This window comes from Hirundo rustica, chromosome 1 (genome assembly GCF_015227805.2).
Source record: "Hirundo rustica isolate bHirRus1 chromosome 1, bHirRus1.pri.v3, whole genome shotgun sequence".
Classification (NCBI taxonomy): domain Eukaryota; kingdom Metazoa; phylum Chordata; class Aves; order Passeriformes; family Hirundinidae; genus Hirundo; species Hirundo rustica.
The window spans coordinates 4,967,317-4,994,024 of record NC_053450.1 but is presented as its reverse complement, the minus strand read 5'-3'; the positions used below and the strand labels follow the sequence as shown (position 1 = coordinate 4,994,024).

The window sequence follows — 26,708 nt, the reverse complement described above, 5'->3', positions numbered from 1 at the left end:
GAAAATGTTGGCGTTTTGGTGACAAGGACAACAGAATTTGACTCTTTGTTGATTCTCTTTTACTAGAAGTTTGATTTTTAGCCCTTGATATTTATGGCCAACAGTAGAACTGAATACAGAGTCTGAACAAATGATCTGCAAGGAACAGTTGCTACAGAGGACAGTATATCAACATCAAATTCCTGACTCATAAAATATTGGGCATCCGTGTACTGCCTTGTGAAGTTGGAATTACCTCACCACTGCAAGCAGCAGTGTTTTGATGTAATCCTGAGAGAATCCAGCACAGGGACACTCTGCTTTAAATGTACCACAAACTATCAGGAAAAGGAGGACATCAATCAACTCCCCAGTTTCGGCAGCTTGATTTTGCAATGCAGAACTTTCTAATGGTGTCCATAAAGAAACAAAGCAGGAACAAAGCAGAACAACTCACAGAACAATGCCCTCCTCAATCCCCAAAAGTGTCTTCTCATATAGCACTAATAAATGGGAAAGAACAGAGCAAGATGGGCTGTTCCTTGAAAAGACTCAATCTAAGTGGGTAAAATCTGGGAAATAGATTCCTACTTTTAATGTCTAAAGTAAGGTACTTTCTTTTTAAATCTACTGCTCAGGAAGCTAGGAAAAAAAAAAAAAAAAAAGGAAGTGTGCAGAGATTTATATTCTAGGATTCATCTGAACCTTCTGTAAAAACCTATGTGATTAATATGACCAATATAGATGTTACGACTGAATGAGCCATTTACATTCTTGCCCTGGTCAGTGGAGAAGTATAGCAGGTACAGGGTGCAGTTTATGCAGTCCCAAATTAGAAAGCACTACCTGTGTTAGATAACACATTTTTAATTGCGTGTGTTTCACCCCAATGAATGTAAGGAAACAGATATAAAAATTTGATTTATATTCATCTTACTACATGAATCTTGCATCCTATAATTTTACTGATTTTTGTAACAGATGTCAGGAAATCAGCCTTAAAACCAAATCTTTAGTAGATTTTCAGACTGCGGATAAAATGATGCAAATAACACTCTGCTCAGGAGGCTAAAAAGGGTATTTGCATCTTGCACATTTTCATGCGTAACAAGAAGTACATTTGCAAATGAAGTGCTTGCTTCAGTAACAGTATTCATTTCAAAACCAGGAAAATGCTGTTTAGAACACAAGTATGTGCTCTGGGGTGGTCCTGGAATTGTGGTCACTCTTCCCTGCACAGCTCTGCCATCTTTTAACCTATAACCCTGTCTGGGGGAACCACAAATCGTCCTTTATCTATTCCTCATAGCCAAGATCCATGAAGCAGTTTTGTTGCATATTGTGTTCTGTCTGAGAGCTCATAAGCTGCAAATTAAAATGCTGGGTTTTTTGTTTTATTTTGTTTTGTTTTTTTCTCCTGTAGTTGGATTGAATAACACACTGTGTTACCTACCTATGTCATTTTAGACTGTCTTGAAGGGAAATATATGTTGGGGAACAAGGGATGAAGTGGAAACTAGGATCTTACCAAGTCCAGGAGTGTGTGAAGCTTAATGCATTGTGTTTGATAATTCTTGTGTACAATGACTATACTGGAAAATTTTACTCCCTTTTAAAACCTGCTGGCCAATGCAATTGACCCTCCTAATGTGATTATCTCTGCAACATAACAAAGACCTGTAACTTCAATACCTGCACACCACAGAAATACAAAATCACAGATGTGAAATTATGAGGCACATTCCTTGAATTCAAAGAAGCAGGTGAGACAGCAGGATTTGAATGAGATGAATGAGTCTCATTTTCATGGGACCTCATGCTGTCATTAAAAAGATGACTAAACACAAATTCCAGAACTCAGTCCTGTAAATCCAGACAGCACTTGCACGTTAGGCCTAACAGGCCTGACCAACCCAGTTAAAAAAAAACCTTCAGCCAAAAACCAGAAAATCTATTAAACAATTGAATTAGGAAGAAAATCAGAATAATTTTGAAGAGCAAGTTGTAACTGACAGTGGAGAAGTATATTCTGAGTTACAAAGAAGGGAGTATAATTTAAACCCACTGGTATCACCGTTCATATTTTTCTTTTCAATTAAAAAAAATATTCGCTCAAGAGAAAAAAAATATGTTAAGAGTCTTCCCAAGACTTCATGGACATTCTGAACTGGAAGTTACACTTTTCAAAATGCAACTGAGGTCAAAAATCACCAAAAGGCAAATATTCTGAAAAATGTATCAAAAATATTTTATCCATCTACACATCAGACCACATCCTATGAAAGGATTCATGTAATCTGAGGAGTCAGTCATCTTTAACAGCAAAGATAAACAAAGATAAACACTAATCAGAAGAAAACAGATGAAAATACCTTAAAGTCTCTGAACAGACCAATAGTTTTGGTACTAAAATATGTGTTTAAAAACACAGAACTGTAAAATATTCAGTGATTTTAAATGCCTTATTACTCACCCATCTTCAGCTGTGGTAAATCAGGAATCTCATTCATTATGAGGGTATAGTACGTGTGAAGACCACTTTGAGCATTCAGGAGCAGAAGACAGAGATCCTTATGCCACTTGTATGCGTGCTGCATGCAGTTTTCAGATGGGACATAAAAGCTGCCCTGTTTAGCAAAAGTATCAAGAAAATAAAGTAGAGAAATTAAAATTCATGGTCTCCATTTTTGTGACAAATTTCCATAAAAACCTGCTTGTGGACAGTCATTAATCTCTTTTTACAAAAGTATATAGTGATAAGAGGTAATGGCTTTAAACTAAAAAAGTGTAGGTTTAGACAGGATATTAGGAACAAAATTCTTTGCTGTGAGGGTGGCGAGGCCCTGACACAGGTTTTCCAGAGATGATGTGGCTCCCTGTGAATCCCTGGAGGTATTCAGTGCCAGGCTGGATAGGATTTGGAGTAACTTGGTCTAGTGGAAGGTGTCTCTGCCCATGGCAGGGGATTTGAGCTAGGTGTTTCAGGTCCTTTCCAACCCAAGCCATTCCATGATTCTTCAACTCTAATCAAGCAGATGGCACCACTGGGAGATTTTAAGCCATCTCAACCTCCCAGCCACCCAACTAGCTAGACATGTAATCCAGTAGTATCTCATTATACATGTTCATTTTGCCCAAACCATAACAAAACTGTTAGGTCTCAGCAAGGCTGTCACGTGAAAAGACCCTCAAACCAAACAGTCCAACAGAGAAATCTACCTCTGTCCATCCCACACGTCCCAGTGTGGAGCCAATGTCTCTCCTCACAACACAGAGAATCCTGTGTGAAATTCACCCTCTCTGCTGGAGGAGGAGGGGTGGAAAGAACTATAAAGATTTCTACATTCATTCTCCTTTTCCCTCCTTATCGCCTCCTGCAAAGCTTATAGCTTGATGGCACCATGGTGTGCTTTGTTACCTGTATTAGTGAACAAATGCAGATGGCATTGCTATCCCATCAACAAATAATGAGCCATTCTTTACTCCAGGATCAGTGTCTGTGTTAGTACATCTCTTGTGGGAGAATTGGACAGATCACAGCAGGTTTACCACGAATATTTCCCAAACAACACTTTTATACTTGGAATGTAAATTGTGTTTTATTAGGGCACCATAAATCAGAAGTTTTCACTTCTGTCAAAAGATGCATGTATAAATTACTAGTATTTGAAATCTGAACTGCTTAGGTTTAAAGTGAAACTACTTATTATCCCCTGGGTTTGCAAAACATGGGCAGTTTGCAACTTAGTCCACTGCTTATCATTGTTGTGGTGAGAATACAATTCCTACAGGCCAGCCAGGTGCTGACTGCCTTTTTGGACAGTCCCCAAATCTGCAAATCTGCAGGAGCAACAGAGAAGAACCAACCACATGCCAGGACATCTCCTGTGTTTTTCTCCCTTTGACTTCCCTAAAACCTGCATTTCACAAATTTTGGCCTGAGCCAGGATGTTTCTCTCAGCTTCTCATGCAAATCTTCAAGGAGTTAACTGGAATTGTGTGATAGGCACAAAGGGAACTGCTCTCTATACTCTCAGAGAAACAGCTGATGATAATTGACAGAGTTGGCTGTTCTTCAAAGGTTTGAAAATCTCCAGCTTCAGGATGAATATTTTTTACTCTCACCATGGCAAAGCAAAAAAGGGACGATAAAGAAATGCTGCTCAAAAAAAATAGCAAACTGGAAGTAGATTGATGTACAATGTCACAATGTCATGAAAATATGCCCTCCTTTATTATCCACTGCTGAGGTTTTTTAGGCAAAAATTAGTCTGGCATTTAAATGCTAAACTGATGAGAAGAAGGAAGAAAGTGAGTTTATTTCATAGGTTGTATGAATGCTATGACATACTGTTGTGCATGACTACACTTCAATGGGTCTATTTTCAGCCATTCCTTGGCATAGATCATAGTTTAAAAATAAAAAGTAATAGGAAAAATGCACCTGGAGGTGGGCTTGAAACTTGCATGAATTAATGTTTAAAATATTACTCAATTAGTCTAATTTTGAATTCTTTAACGTTTGTCTTCCTATCTTATGGTGCTTTTTCAAATTTGCCCTCAGCTGATTTACACTGGACAATTGACCACATGCTCTAAACTGCAGACAAAGAATCAGGAACACTGAGTACAACCATAACAGGCAAGTAAAATTTTCTCCAGGATTTCTCTCCATTTCACTGTAAGTATTCTTCAAATTATTGTAAGATGTGGATGGTATACCTGTGTGAATAGAGAGCTGAAAAGATTGCTCCAAGCTCTTTTCTCCACAGACCACGCATTTTGATTAAACTCTATTAAATGGCAACTGGCTTTGAAACCCTGTTGCTTAATGGGAATATACATCCCAATTTGAAAAATCTGTTTGTCTAGGTAGAAAGTGAGTGTGATAGAAAAAAAGGGTGACAAGCTCCAATTTCTGGTTCTTCTATGACTTAAAGATATTACTGCTCTCACAGGATTGCTTCTGCTTCTTCTGAAAGTTGTCACACACATACAGGATACGAGCAGGACATTACAGAGATTATTAAACCCACCTCAGGGACAGTTTAAACTAATGTGAGCTAAGGTCTGTGCATCTTCATCTGCAGGGACCCCAGCAGGGCAGGCATCTGTCAGATGATGCCGTTATAAACTGCTGCTGCTAAATCAGCTTATCCATCGCTGTTCACTAAGCTGCGAACTGTCAAGAAATGTCTTCCTCTGGGGATGGTTTAAAGATTGCAGACCTTTCACATTTGCTATTTTAATTGCTTCTTCTGTGCACTTATTCAGGTGATTCTCTATTTCCTTGCCAATATCTTGAAACATGGATTCAATACAATACTAACAAATCGAGTCTGGTACCAAATATCTCACATGCTGTTCTAAGGGCAAACACTGCTGCAAAACCAGCTCTCAGGAAAAAACAGTGGCTATAATCCATTGAACAGCTACAAAGGGCTCAGCTTTCCAGGTTTCCCAACCCAGGATGACAAATATTTACATCTGGTTAAGACGAAACTCTCATCAAACCAAAAAAAAATACTGAAGCTGACAATCCTACCCTGCACAAAGCCTGATGGCTGCGCTGGGCTTGTAATGTCTGTTGTAAAAGGACATATTGGTTTCCTTTGTAAAGATTCTCATGACCTTTTGAACTAGTTCCTTTGGCCTACTGCTATTTTAATTGCATTAATTTGTAGGCAGATAGATTATTCTATGCTGATTGTGAAATGCATCTGTGCTGATTTCTTTTTTCCAAGCCCCCTCTGTCTGTAGTAGTAGACTGTATATATGGCTTTTGCCCTTTTCCATTTCTGAAAATTTTGGGAGGACACGAATTCCTGACAAATTTCACTTAAAGACTTAACATGTAAAGGTACTCTGATAGCATAGATGGATGACAACACAGAAGCCAATAGTACTGACACAAAATTATTTTTTCCATTATGCCAACATCATTAGGGCAAAATCGATCAAAATTCTCTTTAGCCCTCAATTTGTTCTAAATGTATTTATACAATTTTTTTATTATTTTTAAGCAGTAGCCAAATTAAGTTCTGCCGAAGTTTTGGCTGTTCTAATTTTCTCCCTGCATAACCTCACAACACCCTTGTAGTCCTCCTGAGTTTCCTTCTTCCAAAGGTCATAAACTCTCTCTAGCTAAAGAGCTCTGAAGCTCTTCTCTCATGAAGAATCCTAAACATATAGGACTAATTTCTCCATTTTTCTGTTTCCTGTGATCATCATCAATCATAGAATGGTTTGGATTGGAAGGGATCTTAAAGATAATTTAATTCTAAAGCCCCAGCCATGGGTAGGGAGACCTCATGCTAGATGATCACATAAAGAAATACCTAAACAAATGTGAGATAAAAATGACTGTCTAGTATTTTGGAGATATAAAGGCTTCAGTTCACTTCAATCATGATGTGCAAAGCTGGACTCCAGCACTGGACCATCACTGACCCTTGTCCATCTATCTTGCAAGCTGGTCTTCTGCTGGATTCACCCAGCCAAGTAAAATAGTCTTCAGTATCAACAAGACCAAACAAACTCAACATTTTTGCAATAACCCTGTTGCATACAGTCTTTTAAATTAATAGGTTCCCTGTGCAATGCTCTTATCAGTCAACAGATTTCTCCTATAATTAGACTGTATTGCTTTATAAATGTACTTTTCCTTTATAATAAGAGAAAGGAAAATTACTTGCAAAAAGCAAACACCCTCATCAAATAAGGTTCATGTCTATTCATTATTTAAATGCAGAGAACAATTTGTGGATTTTCACTACCTGTGTCCTATGTCTATCTAACATCAAAAGGCACCGACTGAATTTTATGCTTTGTAATGTGCAGTAAGTAGCTTGTATTTTTTTTGTGTTAAAGCAATTTCATGAGCTATGTTAACTATGTGCAACGTTCAACAATAGCACTAACAATTGGTAAATGAGACCCTTTATGCTTAATCTAACTCTTAATGCATTTCACAATTCAGATACAAACTGCTTGCCAAGAATTTTAATATTCTAAAAAGCTATTCCAGACTAAATAGACAAGTTTTACAGTCTCCAACATTTTCCAGTAGCAGAGAGAGCTACCCTACCATACCTGCTTCTGGGAAAGATCTACAGAACTGCTTGAAATGGAGTAAATCTCAGCGCCCTCCCCCCACCCCCCCCCCCCCCCCCCCAGTTAAACATAGTTTCTGAGTTCAAAGCAGCTGCCCATTTGTCTGCAAGCCCATTTTGATTACCTAATATGAAAATTTTATACTGGCTTCAAACTCAAGGACCAAGGCTTTACTCTCTACTTTGGATGCTGTTTTCTAAGATTGGAGATTTCCTGTTATTTGGGGGTTGCAAATTAAATTATAGTTATGTGTTGAGCTAAAGCTTTAGTGTTTCCACTCCATTAGTGAAAGTGCTTGAGCAGTGGTAGAAGAAGGAGAAGTTTTTATTCCATTTTCTGAAACTGATTGCATATCTGAAATTATTTTTGTCCTAAAGAGATTATCATGAAAATACATTAAAATGAATGCTTAGAGAAGACTGAAGAGGCAAGGAATGTCTTTTGAGCCATTCTTAAGACAGAAATTACATGCAATTTAAAGAGAAAAAAATAATCCAGATGACTGAAAGTTAAAAACTTTTAATGATTATATTTTATGAGGAAAACAACAACAAACCAACAACAGGAACAACATCAACAACAACAAGGAAAAAAATCTGCATTTGAGTTGACTAAGAATATTTTTATAAATATGTATGGTATATATAGAAAAAAAACCCCAGACATGTATACACATAGAGTCATTGTTGAGATTTAGACTGGATATTAAAAAATATTTATTCACTAAAAATGTTGTCAAGCATAGGTACATGTTGCCCAGGAAAGTGGTGGAATCACTATCCCTAGAAGTGTTCAGAAACACTTGGATGTGGCACTTGAGGACATGGTTTAATGGTTTGAATGATGGTGATGCTGAATTGACAGATGGACTTGATAATCTTAAAAGCCTTTTCCACCCCTTATGATTCTGTATGTCTGTATATGTATATTTACATCTCCATTCAGCTATGGAAAACTGCCAAACCCAAACAACTCCCCCTCACTAGTTCATTCATCAATACAAACATCTTTTACATCTCTGTGCCAGGCAGGGAAAAATTATTGGCAAATCTGAAAAAAAACCCTGTAGTTTAAAGACATGGAAGCTCACAGAGGCCAGATTGTGGATAACATTCTGTTTCTTCTCAGCCCAGTTTTGAGATTTTTTATTGCACAGAGCAACCACAGGCTACATATAACAGGCTTGGGACACAAATCTTGGTCCTATTTGGCAGAAAAACAATGCATTTCTCTTTTTCATCTGACAGCAGCAGATATGTGAACACAGAACATTCCTGGGGGTAGCATGACACTCACATAAGCCAGCTCCTGTAAATTTCTTTCATTAATAAGGGAAGGAAGTCAGCATGCTTATAGGAGGAACAGCTATGGAAAACTGAGAAAATTATTATTTTCCCATTAAAAAAGTAACTTGAGGGCCAAACATTTAAGATAAATAGAAATACTGGACTAGGATGTACATATTCTATCAACTTAATAAATTGTTTTGTTTGTATTGATTTACTAGTCTGTATTTGATATGCTGGTTCATTTTCCAAAGTTCTAAAATAAAAGTAAAATCATTATGTTATATTTAAATTCTATTTCAGTTACACTAAGAACACTAATCCAGAGCTTTAATAACAGGCAATAATTAGAAGAGCATTGACAATATATGGAACTATTTATGCTATGCCTCTCACTAAATCTGTTATGTAAGAAAATGTACGCTGGTATTTCATAAATACAATTTGACATTTATATTACCTCTAAAAATTAGAGCTACTTTGTTAAAACCCCTGGGATAATAACAGAGTAGAAAAATATTTGACATTGCAGTCAGATTTAGTGACAGGTTCAGTGGTAATTTACACTTTGTGCAAAATTAGCAGTTAGAAAGTATTTGACTTGAGACCCTTGAAAAATAGGAACCATCAAGCCTGAAAAAGAGCATTTTCTGTACAGAGAGAAGAGAATTCTCCTGGTCTTCTCTAATGATTGTGCCTCATGGTTTCAATACTTTAAGTCACTGCTTTAAATGGAGGCTTTAGGTTTATTACTTACAACTGGCCAAGGAAGGAGTGGCCAGGAAAAGTATTTTTAGGAAAATTACCATCTAAAAATATCATTCTAGTAAATCAAAAATGTTTCACAGATTGCACTGATTTTCACTTAGAGTTCTTATAGGAGAAAAACCACTGACAATTTTCCAAATGTCTCATATTGACCTGCTAAGAGTGGGGGGAAAAAAAAAAAAAAAAAAAATAAAAATTGTCATTTAAAATAAAATTTCTCACTTTTTTTTTTAACAAGATAAAGTTCATATAGCAACATATTTTAGAATTTAAAGGTTAAAAAAAAACCCAAAAAACCAAACCAAACCAAACCAAACCAAACCAAAAAACCCACAACACTTTAGTTCATGCACAGAGGTTTGGTTTCTTGTGGGTTTTTCCAGATTTTTGTTTTAGAGAGCATTTCACATTTTTTTTAATTTCTGTGCAATTATTTGAAGTCTATTTCCCGCATCAGTTTAAAAACTTAACCTAGTGACTGGAGACTATGTTACATCCTATATATCATCACAAGTGTCTACAATCACAATGGCTCTTCATGTAAAAGCACATACAGGGTATTCTATAGAAGTTCTTGAGCAATTCTGGTTATGAAAAATAAGAAGGGGAAAAAATCTTTTTATTCCACCTGATCTCTATGGTTATACATCACCACAGAGAAAATTAAAGCCGTAAAAACATTGCTTTAGCAGTAAATTAAGCACTGGGGAAAATGTCTCCTGAAAGGCAGAGCAATGTCTGACCTGAGGCATCCTTCTTCTAAGATGAGCACTGAATCATCTGGCACAGGAAAAGTTGTATGAATCATGAACCACAGAATCACAGAATCTCCTGATTTGGAAAGGACCCATTAGGATTATTGAATCCAATTCCTAGTCCTCAACTGCTTCTCATTTATCTTCCCCTCTAGACCCTTCATTATCTCCATAGCCTTCCACAATTTTCATAACCCTTCTCTGGACACTCTGAAATACCTTTATATCTTTTTTTATATTGTGGCACCCAAAACTGCCCCCAGCACTCAAGGTGAGGCCACCCCAGTGCAGAGCAGAGTGGGATAATCCCCTCCCTTGCCCAGCTGGTGATGCTGTCCCTGATGCCTCCAGGACAGGGTTGACTCTTCTGGCTGCCAGGGCACTGCTGACTCACATTCAGTTTTCCACTGACCAGGATCCCCAGGTCCTGTCCCACAGCTGCTTTCCAGCCTCTCATTCCCCCGTGTGTCTGTACATCCAGGGTTGTTCCATCCCAGATGCAGGATCCAGCACGGTCCTTGTTAATCTCCATACTGCTGGTGATTGCCCATTTCTCTGATTTGTCGAGGTCCCTCTGCAGGGCCTCCCTGCCCTCAAGGGAGTCAACAGCTCCTCCCAATTTAGTGTCATTGACAAATTTACTTAGTATTTCTTCTAGTTCTGCATCCAAGCTGTTAATGAAGATGTTGAAGAGAATTGGGAAAAGGACAGAGCCCTGCAGAATTTCACTATTTACATTGCCAGCCTCATGTCACCCTGTCCACTACAACCGTTTAGTTGTGCTTTTATTTCCCTCTGTTACATCTCTGTCTGAAAATGACACATTAGTCCATATCTTCATATTGCTATTACTAAGAGTCTGTGTAGAGAACATTCACAAAGCACACTGTGATATCCTTTGTCTAAGACATGATAGAGCAACATTGAATAGTTAGAATTTTTTGGAGAACACCCCCCCCCCCCAAAATACTCAAAAAAAACTGCTTACAAAAAAAGAGGGACAGATTAGATACTAAGATTTATTTATCTATCTATCTATCTATCTATCTATCTATCTATCTATCTATCTATCTAAAGCTGGCCCTTATATGTAACTCTAAATTAAATATTTATTAATACATACACACAGTGCAAAATCTGATCTCCTAACCAAAACTAACACAGCGGAGACATCAGAAAGGCCTTAACACATTGTCCTTTCTGATTAAAGAGAGTCCTCGCTGCCTACTCACAGATAAGGAAAGCAAATCCACTCCTCTTTCTGTGATCAAAGAAAGACCCCTGAGCTGAAGAGCTGCCTTGTTACTACTCATCTCTGCAGGCAACAGCATAAAAGAATAATTTTTTAAAAGAACACTTGCTAACATCTTTCTCTCTCTCTCACCTGTATGTACACAGAGACACACACATGGAAAAGGAGATCCTGTTCAGTGATATTAACACAATTGTGCCATTACAGTTGGCATTCAGGACATCAGAAAATGTCAAAAAAGTTTTGATTCAATTTGTATACCTAGCAACAGGGAAGGATGGGCTGAGCTGTGGCTCTGTCTGGGATGGAGATAGATTTATGCTATTTAATTATGCAGGTTGGCAGCTGACAGAGTATTTCTCTTTATATCAATGCTATATATTGGCTGATATTAAGTATATAAATACAGCTAAGTAAATAAATAAATTATTTTCCCCAGGATTTTATCGGTTATTATTGGCCTCATTTACAAAAGTTTGTAGTTGATTACATAAGGGTTAATAACCAAAGCTCTAATACATGTCACAGTTTGCTTGTTTAAGAGGGGTGAGGTTAGTATCTAGAAAACCTTTTCTATTTAGACCATAAACATGTCCAGCTCAGCTCATGATCCTGGACTCCCTTCATAGCACAGAGAGACAAACAGGCATTTTTAGAGCTCAGTTCATCCCCTCTACTTCAAATGTTGTTGCTGTTTTAGAATCATAGAATGGTTTGGGTTGGAAGGGACCTTAAAGGTCATCCAGTTCCAAACCCCTGCCATGGGTTTGGAACACCTTCCACTATCCCAGGTTGCTCCAAGCCTCATCCAACCTGGTCTTGAGCACTTCCAGGAGTGGGGCATCCACAGCTTCTCTGGGCAACCTCTTCCAGTGCCTCACCACTCCCACAGGAATTAATTTCTTCCTAATAGCCAACATAAATCTACCCTTACAACCATTCCCCCTTGTCCTATCAATTCACACCCTTGCAAAAAGTCCCTCTTCAACATTCTTATAATGCACAATTCCCTAGAAATGCTCCTTGCTTTCCACTGTGTATGAAAGGAAAGGACTGTGTAGAAGGAAAATTAAACTAGAAGCTCAGAGGCAGACAATTCAGAGTTGTGAAGGGAAGTTGCACCCCAGTACTTGTTTAAAAAATAAATAAATTAATAAAAAAACTTAATTGATATAGTTTTGAACAGAGGAAAATAAATGTGAATAGCTATTTTCTTCCCATAGATTGAAGAAAAGTTTCAGATGTCATGATTTGTATTCTTCACACACCAGTAATTGCTGGCTCCAAGAAGCTGACAGTCAGTCCCAGAGCATGTTTTTGGGTCCAGTGTGAGCTTGGAAATCCTCTTACAGGAAAATTAGGAACTGAAGGGATCTGAGATAGAAATGAAGAGGTGTGCAGGGAGGGGAAGGACTCATCTTGTCCTTACAAGACAGACAGGTCACGGCTGATACAAGAGCTGGCTGAAGACACTTTGCCAATGTGTGTGGGCCAGCGTGGACCTAACAAACAAATTAAAGTCAGTTCTTTTGCAGGTGCCATTTCTCTCATGGTGTGTGTCTCTCATGGGAAAATATGCTATTAAACACAGTGAACTTATATCAAAATGCATATACCAAACTACTTGGTTCTGTATTGCCTTCTGAAGTGCAGACATGAAGCAAATGGTCACTCTGACATGCTTCTTATTTAATAAAAGCAACAACAAGGACTGTAGTTTCCTATTTAGAAAGGCCAGGCTCTATTATGTACTGACAGTCACTGCCAGAGAGAAAGTGACTTCAGGCTTGGATCTCTGTTCACGTATGACAAGAGCTACAGGAATAATTGATTTTACAGTTCACTGCCCAAATGGGAAAAAAAGAAACTTGTTAAGTCAACTTAGAAAGAAGTATTTCCTTCTTCAAAGTGAAATGAAAAGCCCTTTTGGTTTTTCCTTTTTTTTTCCAAAGACCTTTTCCTTAGTGATTGCAAGCTGTCTAGTCCTTGTGACTTCACATTTCAAGACCTGCCACTTAAGCACCGCAACAAACCTTTTACAACCTTATAACAAGCGACAAATACAAATTAAATCATACCTTAAACTCACCTGTACACTGTGGATTTAGATAAATTGATACGTGCTGAGTCATGTACATAGCACAGGACAACACAGCAATTATTTAATGTGGGGAGCACTAAACATTAGGGTGCAGAGGATGTTCATATGGAAAATATATTCCGGCCTATTATTGTATATGCCTATTTCACAGTTTCCCACAGAGGTGGTGGACTGAACTTAACAGTCACATCACTCCTTCCTGTCTCTGACCCCAGAATCTGGGGTTTCTTTCTTTCTAGGAAAATGGCATGTCAGTGGACTACAGTATACAGGAGGAGAATCAGGTTGGCACTGCATTGTTTGCACATCAATCAGATTCTAGAAATAACCCAAGTCTCACTGCACTTGTCCCACTTGTTCCACTTGTTCCATTTGGGCTTTCTGAAGTTTGGGTTCTTTTTCACCTTTCCAAAGTGTTGACAGGAGCTGCCTCAAAATTAAATATAAAAGTGATCAAATATTTGATGAGTCCTTTTTCTAAGGTACAGTATTATCACTGTAATCAGACTGGTTAGGGTTGTCCTGACTGATATCCTGCCCCAAGCATAGGCTGCACTGAGCAGTCTCATTAATGAAATGTCTCAATTGCAGCCACTCTTGCTCTGTTTATGTAGAAGGTGATGCCAATGAAAACTTATTTGGGACTACTTGAAATTTGAGTTGTGTGAGGACCTTGAGCACATGAAGCACACAAAGCTGCCATTTTAAGCTTAAAACCCCCAAACTGACATCCCGCTACTCTCTTAAAACTATTCTCAGCTACAAATATGTCCATGTAGGGGGAAGAATTGCTTACTTCAAACACTGGAGCACCATTTGTGTAGAAGGAAAGACTCAAAGGCAAAGACAGGATCCTCCTGTCCAAAGAAAGGAATATATAAAGAACCAGACACAACAAAAGTGCAGAAAGGATACTAAAGAGATGAAAAAAATAAGGTATCACTTAAATGAGGTGAGGGATTTGCTCATTTCTTGTTCACAATATTGTAGAAAAGACATTTATTAGCTAGATGCTGCCACAAGCAAAATCTGAGGACCACTATTCAAGCATCATATTAAAAAAAAAAAAAAAAAAAAAAAAAAAATCCTTTTATTGGGAAACCTAAAATTCAAAGAGGGCATATACATTACAAAAAAAAAAAAAAAGTCTATCTGACTATATTCCACTTCAGTCCAAGAGGCTGAGCCTTTGCTTTTACCAGCACTCACTGGTATTAGTTGTGGGGAACATACCTCTACTGTCTTACAACATGGCATGGTGCCATCAAGAAACTAAAAGAATTTTGAATTATTTTAATAACAAGAGTATAGACATGAGTGCCTTAGGATTTTCGATACTCCTGACTATTAGCAGGATGTTTATGAATTGCACCATTTGCTTTCCAGGCTACTACAGCAGGTGGCCAAGATCACTGAACCCTGTCATTTTGCTACCACTGTCTTGGCTTCTGAAATTATAGGTACAATCTGAAAATAGGTTCCTAGTGGTTATTTTAGTTTTTGATCATGCAGGGTCTCATAGGACGGATGAGATCCGGTGCCAACCATGCCCACCCAAATCTATTTATTGAGAGCTTTGCCCAGAATTCGCTTTTGAAATGTCTATAATCAGAGAAGTTGCTGCATATTGGTTAATTACCTTTTTCTTCACAAATGGAGAGAAAAAATGAAACAATCACAATACTATTTCTGATCTTTTCCTCATCTTAGCAAATTTGAACATTAGCAACACTGTCAAACAATGGCTAAAGAGGAAATACTTAACTGTCTTCTGACAGTGAAAAATTACTTCAACCTTTATGAGTTCATTTTTTAAGCAGTTTGACATTTCATTACCAAGGCAGAGTTTTTATTTTATTGTTTCCTTCAGCCTATTACACAGCCACAAGTGCTACCAAGTAGGTTCCTATGATTCCTATGCAAGTGGAAAGAAATCATGTCTCTATTGACAAGACTGCTATTTTTCATTATTATTTACAAATGCTCCTGCCTATCCCAGACTTTCTACTTGGTTCATGATTGGCTTCCATTTTTCCCCAAAGAGGTGAGTGAAAGATTTTGACTTTTGTAGTCTTTGTCAATCCAGATCAGAAGAGGAATCCAACAAGTCTTGTGTTTTGCAAGCAATCACAGTCAAGTATTTGATACTCACAGATGAGACAGAAGTAAACAAAGAGAACAAAATAAAAGCCTAAGCCCTGACAGCTTCAGAAATTGTATGCCTTCAAGCAAAGTCTTACTCAAATTACCCAAATATTGATTTATATCACAGCCCCCACAGTTCCCATCCTTTCAGACCAAGGACTGTGTCAGTGCTGTCATTTTGCACAATTGTGTCAAATCCTAAAATGTTCCCAGAAACACCTTCTGGCAATGTGTTATACCAGCTCTCTTATGGTCTAGAGAAATGGGGAGAAAAAGAATCCTTTTCTTGGGTCAAAATGTACTGTTTTTCAGGTTACCTGAATTTTTTCCATTATTGTAATGTGAAAAATAATCAACAGAAGATCTGTTGTGAGAACGTACTCCAAGATCTGCTGTAAAACCAAGTCAAATTAATTTCCATTACTTCCCTAGTTATTTTGCTGAAGATAATTCTGTGGCTCAGAGTCCCATCAGTCAGGTAATTGAAGTTGTCAAAGTGACGCAGTGAGAAACATTAGATTTTTCTTTTAGAAATGTTTCAAAACCTGTTTTTAACAAATATTGTTTTATCAGTATTATTTTATAATTTCAAATCACACTCAGAAAAAATCATTCACAGCCTGGATTAAAGGCACCTTCCTTCTTGCAAAAAACTGGTCTGCACAAGCATTGCTCCTCTTTGGCCCAGGTGCTGTAATATTGGTCTGGTTTCTTTGATGTGGGGAATGTGGTTTCTATGCCTTTTGCTGCCAGGAAACAGCTCAAAATCTAATCCTGTGATTATGCCATGTTCCTGAAGTCTTCACTTATGACACTCTCAGGCAATGAATCATTTATAGGTCTTCCACATACATGCAGACATACATCAATTGGAAACACCAGTGATAAAATAATATACAGTCCTTTTTGTCACTGCAGAAATCTACCATTTCTGTTCTAACACTGAAACAGAAATAATGGCTAATCAGAGTATTTCCTGGGTTTGTTTCTTTAAGGCAATTACATTGATATGTTATAATTTACTGCAATAAAATAGGGAACTTTTGAATAGCTGGAACTGTATAAATTTGCATAACTATTACATCTTCACAGGTTCATTTTCACAGCCCCATAGACACCTCCTGTATTATGCATAGTACGTATACCAGCCCTCAAGTAATTTACACTCAAAGACAATCAAATTTCATGAGCTATGAGTAGCTCACCATTTATTCTGCAGGCCATGATTTTATGGTTTTAAATAAAATACTTTTAATGAGTTCAGTAGTGGAGAAAGAGACTGATTGGCAGCTCTGGAGAGTTGAAATGCATTTGTTTACAAAAGAGACGCAACGTGTAGAGCAGAACAAGAGCTTTACCACCCACATGAACATTTTTGAACATTGCCTTGGGGGTGTCCCGCTGTCTTACTCAGTTCCTGCTTCTCATCAGCCAACTCCCTCTGCCCATGCCAGGAGGACCTAATTCCAGCAGAGACATTGCAGATTGCATCTATGCCTAACAAAAACCTGAGAGATGGCAAAGATTTCTGCCTTTGGTCATCAAAGAGCAGGTATACGGTGCCTTCAACTGGCATTACAGTTTCACCCATGGAAAGAATTTGGGAATATCTTGGAAGACCTTATAGCAGCCTTTCAATACTTAAGGGCAACTTAGAAGAAATATGGGGACAAACTTTTTAGCAGGGCATGTTGAGATAGCACAAGGGGTAATAGTTTAAAAATAAAAGAGGTTAGATTTAGATCAGATATTTTGTGATGAAAGTGCTGAGACACTGGGCCAGATTGCCCAGAGACCTGGTAAATATCCCATTCCTGGAAACATTCAAGGCCAAGTTTGACAGCGCTCTGAGCAACCTGTTCTAGTTGACAATGACCCTGCTCAGGGTGGGGGGGTTGGACTAGATGATGTTTAAAGGTTCTTCCAACCCAAACCATTCTATGAGTCTATGAAGAAGACAAGGAAGAAAAGTGATGGATAAAGGCTTATCTGACTTGGCCTTATCAGATCTGCTAGGAACCAGAGGCAGCAGAATGATACTGCAGCTCCTCCACATTTCATGACACACCCAGCTAACCTGTGATCATGCAGGGCTGAGTGCAGAGATATTAACAATACATCAGATCCTATTCAAATACCATACTGTGGAGCTGGCAACAGTAGAACTAAATACTATTGTAAAACTAGGCTGACTGGAAGCTTGATTTCTTAAGGTTTCTGCTGGTAAAGAAGTAGTGTAAGCTCATTTGCCTCTGTGTCTGGCTTACCCTAAATATGTCTTTAGACTCATATTCTCAACCAAGTACTCATGTGTGGAACTGCAGGAATACATATTTTTCCTGGTTATGCAAAGAGCTTCCTTGAAGCATTAACCAATTTTGACCCAAATTTATTTTCTTCTTGTCACTCATCGCAACACTTGAGTACAGATTCTGGATATGTGAATAAGTCAAGCCATCTTCAGAAGTTATTCTTGCCCTGAAGAGCTTCTAAAATTATTCTTATTTTACCATAAAGCTACCAAAAAAAAAAAAAAAAAAAAAAGGCTTGCTTGCTATTCTATTCATTTTGTCTAATGCTATTCAATTTTGCCTGGCAGTGCTTTTGAGAATCACAATGCACTGACCCATCTCCTTCTCTTAGCCCATTCTTTCCTGATTGTCACACTGCCAAATCTTTTCTAATCCTTGGAGAAAATACGAGACCATTTGAGTGGGATCAGTTGGTTTTGCACAAACTGATGTTGCAGGGACTGCACTTCTAAGTGTACCTGCCTAGCACTGCACCAAAACTTAAATTCTTATCATCTGTGAAGCTGTTTCTTGGGTCATTATGGCTGACTTGATAGCTGTGAGCAGAGGTGTAGGCTTTTGCTGTCACATGAAGATTTGCTTCCACAAAACAAGCCAAAGTGGTTGGAAAAAGAGGGAATCTTTTTTCTCATTTCCCAGGCCCTGAGCTGCTGTCTGAGACACTTGCCAATAGCAAAGGGTTGGCTTTCCAATGATGGATCTTGCCTGTGCTGTTCTTGGCATCTCTGATCACCCTGGAAAGGCTGTCAGTTCAGGAGCTATGAGAGCTGATCTGGTCTCCCTTCAGGAACTCTCTCATCATCAGTCAGTGGGAATTATTGTTCCTTAGGAGCTAAGGATTAGTGCATCTTTGGGCATATGAACATGACGTTTAAGCAAGGCACCACTGGAAAAAATACTGAGAATAAAGAAAAAGTGAATAATAAAACTTTCCTTCAGAAGGTAGAGAGCAACCAAGTCCAGTTCCTGAAGTGAGGAGTAAAGTCTGTTCCCACAGCTCCTGCACTTTACTTTGGGGAAGAAACAAACAAACAAACAAACAAACAAACAAATAAATAAAGGTATTGCACAAACTCCCACCTGTAAAATTCCTGAAAAGTCAATGGGGAAATCTCCAGAAAGGAAAACCTTGAATTGAAAGAATGTCAGCCAACTGAATGACCGTACAAACCACATAAATGGATTCAAAGGGGGAAATTATGGTGATGGAAACCAAGTAAATACCTGTAATAGTAGCTGTGAAAGAGAAATAAATCCTCCATGCTTAGTCTTTTACCACACTACTCACAGCTTTCTAAATTAGCCATAATAAAAATACTTTCAGTTATATATGTCTAGGTAAGATTTGGAAAGAGAATGCAGCAATCTGATTATTTCCAATACATAAACAATGCATAAAAACAGAAAAAAAATACATATGAAAATAGCAACTTCCTATGCAAATTCTATTGCTTAACAAAAGCTATAAATTATCAGTCCAATATGGGCAATTCCCAAGAATTTTCTCCAGAACAAGTCATCATAACCCCCCTACCTGGAGTCTCACAAGAATCTCCAGTCAATTTCATGATATTTTCATTGAACACCCTTAGCAAAAAGATTGCAAGGCTTTTTTTAACACCATGTTTCAGGCCGAAACACAAATTAATCTCTGTTTTGAACTCCATAAAAAGATATTGCAGATATTGCTTTGCGATACACTGCACACATTGGATCAGAAAGTAAGAACCACAGAAAAGAAATATGCCAGTGATTAAAGAAAGCAGTTATTGTCACATTATTAGTAGCATGTTTTCTGCTACAGCTAGGAAATAATTTAGTTCTTTCTAGAGATCAGCCATCTATCTTCAGGCAACCAAAGATTAAAGACTTCATCAGTAATTTTCACAAATAGTGCCTTGAACATACTTATTAAAGATACTTGTCATTTTACCTTATGAAGAGTAGTATATCAGCTGTCTTAGTATTTCAGAATAATTATGTGTTGGACAGCTGCTGGAGTCCCAATCACAGCTAGTCACCATTTGTATCAACAAGACACCCAAGGAATCTTTTAAAACCACCCATTACAAATATATTCTAACACATGAAAGAAGTGTTTGCTGCTAAACACAAACACTGGAGCAGAGAAGTCTGAGATGAAAACCGAAGGCATTTCCATGAAAAATTGACAATTCTAGATGAAATTCTGATGTAAACTACATTGAGCAATTATAAGAAAAAGCTATTTCAAATACCAAGATTTTTTAGAAATTGATTTTTAAAAAAGCAGTAAAATATATCAGCTGTCTTAGAACCACAGAATCATATCACATTTTACAATTCCCACAAGAGATCCTATATGTGGGCTCCTCTCTGATGTACAATCATTTCAGAATCAAAGAATATTTTGAGTTGGAAGGGACCTACAAGGATCATAAAGTTGAACTTTTAAGTGAATGCCTGGACAGGGATCAAACCCCACCTTGGGGTTATTATCTCCATGCTCTAAGGAACTGAGATAATCTCAGGGTCTTCCTACTTCAAGAGCTGAAAAACTTAATCATTTGGCCAGAGCCATAACTATGGAGAAGAAAAGATGACTAAACCACAGATGACTGCTATGAGACATAAAAATGTGGGTTTGAATAATGTTTTGGTGCTAGGCTAGAATGGAATAGGTTTTGCATATGTTGCTGAAAAGATGAAAATATTAGCAAACTGTCTGTGGAAAAGAACTCTTATCATCAACAAATTTTATTTGAATGACACTCCTGGTTCTTGTGTTATGCCAGGCATAAACCTCATGTCTTTTGGGATTGCTACATCAATGCTAGATGAAAGAAGAACACTTCTCATCAAACACTAGTGCCTTATTAATGAGAAATCATATGATTAATCAATCTGATTACTTAGAAGTCAATTTATCTGCAGTGCAACTGCTAGCCAAATGAAAATAAGATTACTGTGAGTACAGTTTATTAATAATCCCCAGTATGCCATTGATTCAACTTGATTATAACACAGCAGGCATGTGATGCACAACATTACAAAGACATTAAACCAGACTGACAACAGTGAATACAGAAGAGGTTTATGCTGCAGGGTAAAGCACAGAAGTTCTGAAGTGTAAGTGGCCATTCAATTTGCAGATCTGCAAGGAATAGTTTATTTTATTGCAGATAAATAAAGCTGCTGTGATTTTCCAGTATCTCCAGCTCTTAGGGCTGTTGAGATCACCTGAAAGAGTGAGTCAGTGTGGAGTTGAGACACAGACCTTGTAACATCCAAAACAACCCCTTGAACTTCCTCACACAGGAAAGCAATTTAGCAGACACAGAGGGGAATTCAGGGTCCCCAAAGGGAAACCAGTCACACATAGCTCATGAAGCTGTTTCACCCCACTGGCATCTCCCAAGATTGCAGTAGATATGATCCTGTTTTCAACACATCAACAGTGACATATATTCCCTGTGAGCATAGGCCATAGGTTGAAAATAACTTGAAAAAGTTCTAGCACTTCTTATTATTTCAATGATTATATTATTCTGTAGATTTTTCTCTTCTAGTTTGTTGACCACAAAACTGTCTTCCTTCATATTTATCTGACAACACAAAAATATCTTCTTACAATAATAAATAGATTTGTAGTCTTAATTGTGCTTGAAAGGAAAAGTAGTATAGATATAGGGAAAATATTAGAGAGGGAGAGAAGGAGGAAAGGAGAAAAGGAAGATCCCTATTTGCTAGGTAGTGGAATAGGAAGAGAGAGACAGACCTTAAAAAAATTACCTAGGTTTAAATACAATTAATGATTATAATTACTCTGCTAAGCCAAGAGATGAGGAAAGTGGTAGTGATGTCCAAAATTCATCTGGTGAGATCTAGGGAAAATGCACACGTACAATCAAAAGCTGCTGGCATTTAATTAGTCTCCACAGTGAGAAGTCAGAAGTGCAGAATAAGAAGCCTTCAGGATCTGACACCTCAGCAGCCCAAACGCAGAAGATTTTGTCAGGAAGTGGAAAGAAGAGCTGATTGATGCAGTCTGTCTTTAAAAGGCAGTCAATTGCCTTTTCAGTGAGGAGAAAGAAAATCAGTGACATAAACTAGATGATCATTTCCACAGTCAACCTGTGGGCCTAAAAAGAGCATTAACTCTTTGATGCATCCAAGTCTTATCAGGAAAAAAGAGGGTAAATGGAAAGTATGAACTATATATGATATATCAAGGTAAGAGTCTTCTTTGTATTCAGGAGATATCTGGAAAACATAACTTGGCCAGTTTAACATCATATTTCAACACATTTCTGGCTTTCCTGGGGGTTTAAGACTACTGTAAATCCAGCCACCACTCTACTGTGTTCAAATCTTTTCTGAACCTTGAGTGGTGAATTGTCTTTGTTTAACGTGGGGGAGGGTTCTTCTTTCCTCTAACAGAAGCCTCCCCTGGTCCCATTCCCTTCTGGTACCAAAAACCTTGCCACATGAACCCAAAACACCATGCTACTAATCCATCTACTGCATACGATGACACTAGTGGGAACAAAATTTAATTTTGTTATCCAATCTGCTTCTTGAATTTGTATAATTTATACCAAACTGTCTTGGGTTACATAACCTAAAAATGTGTATTCTATGTCATCTGTTGAAAGCTGTTTTTTGGGAGATGTTTTCCCCTTCTCTTGTAACTCCAGGGGGGAGGGGGGTGGATGCCTTCTGATAATGGCCCAGCCATTAAAACCAGGTGGGGCAGTGTTTCTTATCTCTGTCACCACCCCTCCATCCTCCAGGGGGACATCTTCTGATAATGGGCCATCAGGGCCCACCAATGCCATGACACATTCCATCAACCCATTGGGAGATGCTCCACACAGTGGGGGAGGAGCCACTAGATAAAAACAGAGACTCAAGACCATCAGGTATCCGGTTTTTCCACTGGTTCCCAGAGGAAGACTGGACCCATCTCGCCACAACTGGTCTTTCTACAGGACCATCTCTACCACATCTGTTACTCCAGGAGGATTTATTTGGACTGCTTCCAACACCCTGACCAACAGGGTGCCAGGTCGTATCCCTGACTCTGTCAGGATTTTTTCCAGGATATTTTGTTTGCTTGTTTTTTGTACTACTACATTTGTATTTTCCTTTTTTAATATTCCTAGTAAAGAACTGCTACTCCTATTCCCATATCTTTGCCTGAAAACCCCTAATTGCAAAATTATAGTAATTGGAGGGAAGAGGGTTTACATTCTCCATTCCAAGGGAGGCTCTAGCTTTTCCTGGCAGACAACTGTCTTTCAAAACCAAGATACAAACCTATACAACTGAATAAATCGTGGAGTTAGTAAGGCTTCAGACACCATCAACTACAACCTTCCTGGGGGTTTATGCCTAGACCTGGGGAAAAAAGGTGCAATAGTAATGATTTATAGTTCCTATACTTTCCAAGCTTCTGCACACTTGTAATAGTTTGAAAAGTATTCTGGGAAAAAAAAAAAAAAATCTATCTGCAGCTGTCAGGGGAAAAATAAGTCCTTTTTGGTTTACTCACAATAGCTAAGGCTAAAATAAGGAAAGTCTTGACTGTTTGCAGTCTTACAGTAAACTGAATAATCAGATTTGGTTCCCTAGAAAAGATACTAAACAGAAGGCACTTGCCCAGGAGATGCATTTTAAGAGCTTAAGCCTGGAGACTTCTTAGATCAAGGAAAACACAGAAATGCACATGAAATGTAGGAGATGAAAATAGAACTAAACAAAATTAAAACCAGGATAGACCGACACTAACTGCTCCATGGCAGTTTATGACATAAAAATAAATTAACCAAAATCCCTAAAAAAAATTGATTTTCCCATGTCCTGCTTCTCAATGAAGCTTTGTCAGCCTTGGAAGATCTATTAATGTTTCACCCTAGATTTAGGCAATTGCATCAAATCAGAATAGTTTACAAACAGAAATATGTGTGGTATATTTTGAGTTCTGGTATTCAACAGTTACTGATTCAGACATGCAGTAGGGAAGGTACAAACAAAAATATATGTAAAGTAATCAGAGAGGTCTGCAGGTTTCAGGGGGGTTTTATGTCATGAAAAGGGTAGGATACATTCTCATGCCCACTGTCAGTGATGCAAAATCACAGAATCACAGAATGTGTAGGTTGGAAGAGACCTTCAAGCTCTTCGAGTCCAACCCATGCCCTAACACCTCAACTAGATCATGGCATCGAGTGCCACATCCAATCTTTTTTTTAAACACATCCAGGGATGGTGACTCTACCACCTCCCCAGGCAGACTATTCCAGTACCTTATCACTCTTTCCATGAAAAACCTTTTCCTAATGTCCAACCTGTATTTCCCTCAAGGCAGCCTGAGACTGTGCCCTCTCCTTATGTCAGCAGCTGCCTGGAGAAAGAGACCAACCCCCAGCTGTCTACAACCACCCTTCAGGAAATTGTAGAGTGTGATAAGGTCACCTCTGAGTCTCCTTTTCTCCAGGCTAAACAACCCCAGCTCCCTCAGTCGTACTTCATAAGGCTTGTGTTCCAAGTCCTTCACCAGCTTTGTTGCCTCCTCTGGACACGCTCAAGCAGCTCAACGTCCTCCCTAAACTGAGGGGCCCAGAGCTGGACACAGCACTCAAGGTGTGGCCTGACCAGTGCTGAGTACAGGGGAAGAACGACCTCCCTGCTCCTGCTGGCCACACTATTCCTACAAATTCTCCAAGCCAATTGAATTTAACAAACTCATTCAAACAACCTGGAATAGTACTTACAAGTTTATAAAGGGAAGAAAACTTGACCCAGTGCCAAGTACTGCAGCACTGTAAGAACCAATATTACTCCTCTTCCTTCAATCCCTTACAGCCTGATATAAACTTCCATATAAACCAGCAGTCAGTCACTCCTTCGCCCAGAGCTAGGTCTAGCCACACAACAGTTTCTTTTCTTGCTCTGAATTTTTATTTCTTTATGTTAAGCCAAGAGAAAATAGCCTTTGCTCATTATCATGCATCATGCATAGCTAAAAAGGCCATCACGGGCTATTAAATTAAACCACTCAGCTCAAAAACAGGTGTCATGAGTTACGGAGGTTTCTGAAGCTAAGAAAATGCACATCTGGCCACGTGGACTGTGCAGCATTATATTTATGATGGTTTGGTGCGTGGCATTCTGATGACTGCAGGGTAGAAGTGTGCTAAAGTCAATTCTTGGTAGAGCAATTTCCTTTTGGTATTTCGTTCCAAATACCATCTGCTAGGATAATAATAATAATTGTATTGGCTCTACCTGGGATGGAGTTAACTTTCCCCATGGCTGTGCTGGGCATTGGTGGCTACAGAGGTGTGGGTGGCCCTGCAGAGTTTTGGCTTCTGCTGAGCAGAGCTGGCACAGGACCAGGGCTGTCTACAACACTGTCCCATCAGCAGGGTGGGAGTGGACACAGCCAGGCCAGCTGACCAAAACTGTCCAAAGGGATATTCCAAACCATAGGATGTGTGCTGAGCAATAAAAGCTGAGGAGAAGGAGGAGAAGGGGGAGCATTCACTATTATAATGTTTCTGTTCCAGAAAAAAACAATTCACGCCCTGAAGCCCCACTTCCCAGGAAGTGACTGGACATCACCTGCTGAAGGGAAGGAGAGGATTAATCTTTTGTTTTCCTTTGCTTCTGCACATGACCTCGATTTTGCTTCATTAAACTGGCTTTATCTTTACCCACAATTTTTCTCTATTGTGTTCTGTCCTGTTGAGGAGGGGAATGATAGAGTGGCTTGGTGAGCACCTGGCTTCCAGTCAAGGTCAACTCACCACAATTATCCTTGCATTAAAAAAAAAAAAAAAAAAAAAAAAAAAAAAAAAAAAAAAAAAAAAAAAAAAAAAGGAATAGTCTACAAAGATAGGTAGAAGATAGAGCTTCCAGCTAAGGAAGAAAATTGGGAAGGAAATAAGGTTTTTTCCCATTACAACAGACCAAGATTTTTCCATGGAGACTAAAAGCAAAAATGGGAGTGGAGAGCTTTCCATTACTCTTCTTTCAACAGAGATTTGTCCAGAGGATAATGAAGATTGGCACCACTCTCCAAAGAAGCCTCTCTCTTATGTGATGTACAGAGATGTACAGAGATTGGCCTAAAATATAAACAGTTATTTAAATGTCTATGATATGACTGTCTACCAGAGAGGGAGAGGTTAAGGTCAGTTTTTCTGCCAAAAGCATACACTGATCCAATGTTTGGGAAAGCAGCCTCAGGCCAAACATTCTCTCAGCCCTTGTTAATTCCCTGGTAGTTCCTCTGCACCAGGTGCTCTAGGCTAGCATATTTTGACTATTTATACAGAAAAGCTTTGACAGGAAAGGTTGAGGGAAGTTGAGGGCAGCATGTTAATCAGAAGCCTTGAATCAAGGTTTCTTAACAGTTTAATAGTTGCAATATTCCAAAAACAAAAACAAAACAAAACAAAACAAAACAACAACAACAACAACAAACTAGCGCTTAAAAAACATTTAAAAATAAATTAGAAAAATATCAACAAAAATCAATTAATCATTTCAAAACAACCAAATTTCTTTTAAAAATTGCACAAAGAGCTCTCATTTTTACTTGTCTTAAGTAGCAAGATCAAAGACACATGTTGTAATGCATTAATTGAGTTTATATTGTGTTTCATCGGATTTGTAATCTGTATCATGTGGTGTGTCCTTACTCAGCTGTAACCTAACTCTTCCACTCCCACTTCTCCCTGGTTGGGTGGTGTCCTGTCCCTGCCTCTGGGCCCTGCCCCCTGGGGAGACAGCGCGAGCACAGGCGGGGCCTCAGCACTCTGGCACCGATGAGCGATCGGGAAATGTCTCCAGCCAAGGCAGGGCAGGACTTGAGACTAAAGCAATATTTTCCCTCCCGGACAAAGAGCAGGCTCTTTCTTTTTGCCACTGGCGGTCATCTAGTCTTGTGAAGAAATACCACAGACGCATGCTAACTGTGGGACCTGCCATGAGTAAGGAAATGTGTGTAAC

The 26,708-nt window shown here is 38.6% G+C and overlaps 1 protein-coding gene across 2 annotated transcripts in view; it reads right to left on the bottom strand.

Annotated features, from left to right (window-relative positions):
• The window catches only part of FAM135B (family with sequence similarity 135 member B), a 211,253-nt gene that overhangs the window by 32,625 nt on the left and 151,920 nt on the right, over window positions 1-26,708 (bottom strand). For both annotated transcript variants that reach the window (XR_005703517.2, XM_040081750.1), the window contains exon 8: window positions 2,453-2,606. Coding sequence is in view for 1 of the 2 variants with exons in the window: in XM_040081750.1 (XP_039937684.1) it covers window positions 2,453-2,606 (154 nt within the window). In the remaining variant the exon portion in view is untranslated. The remainder of the gene's footprint in view (window positions 1-2,452; window positions 2,607-26,708) is intronic.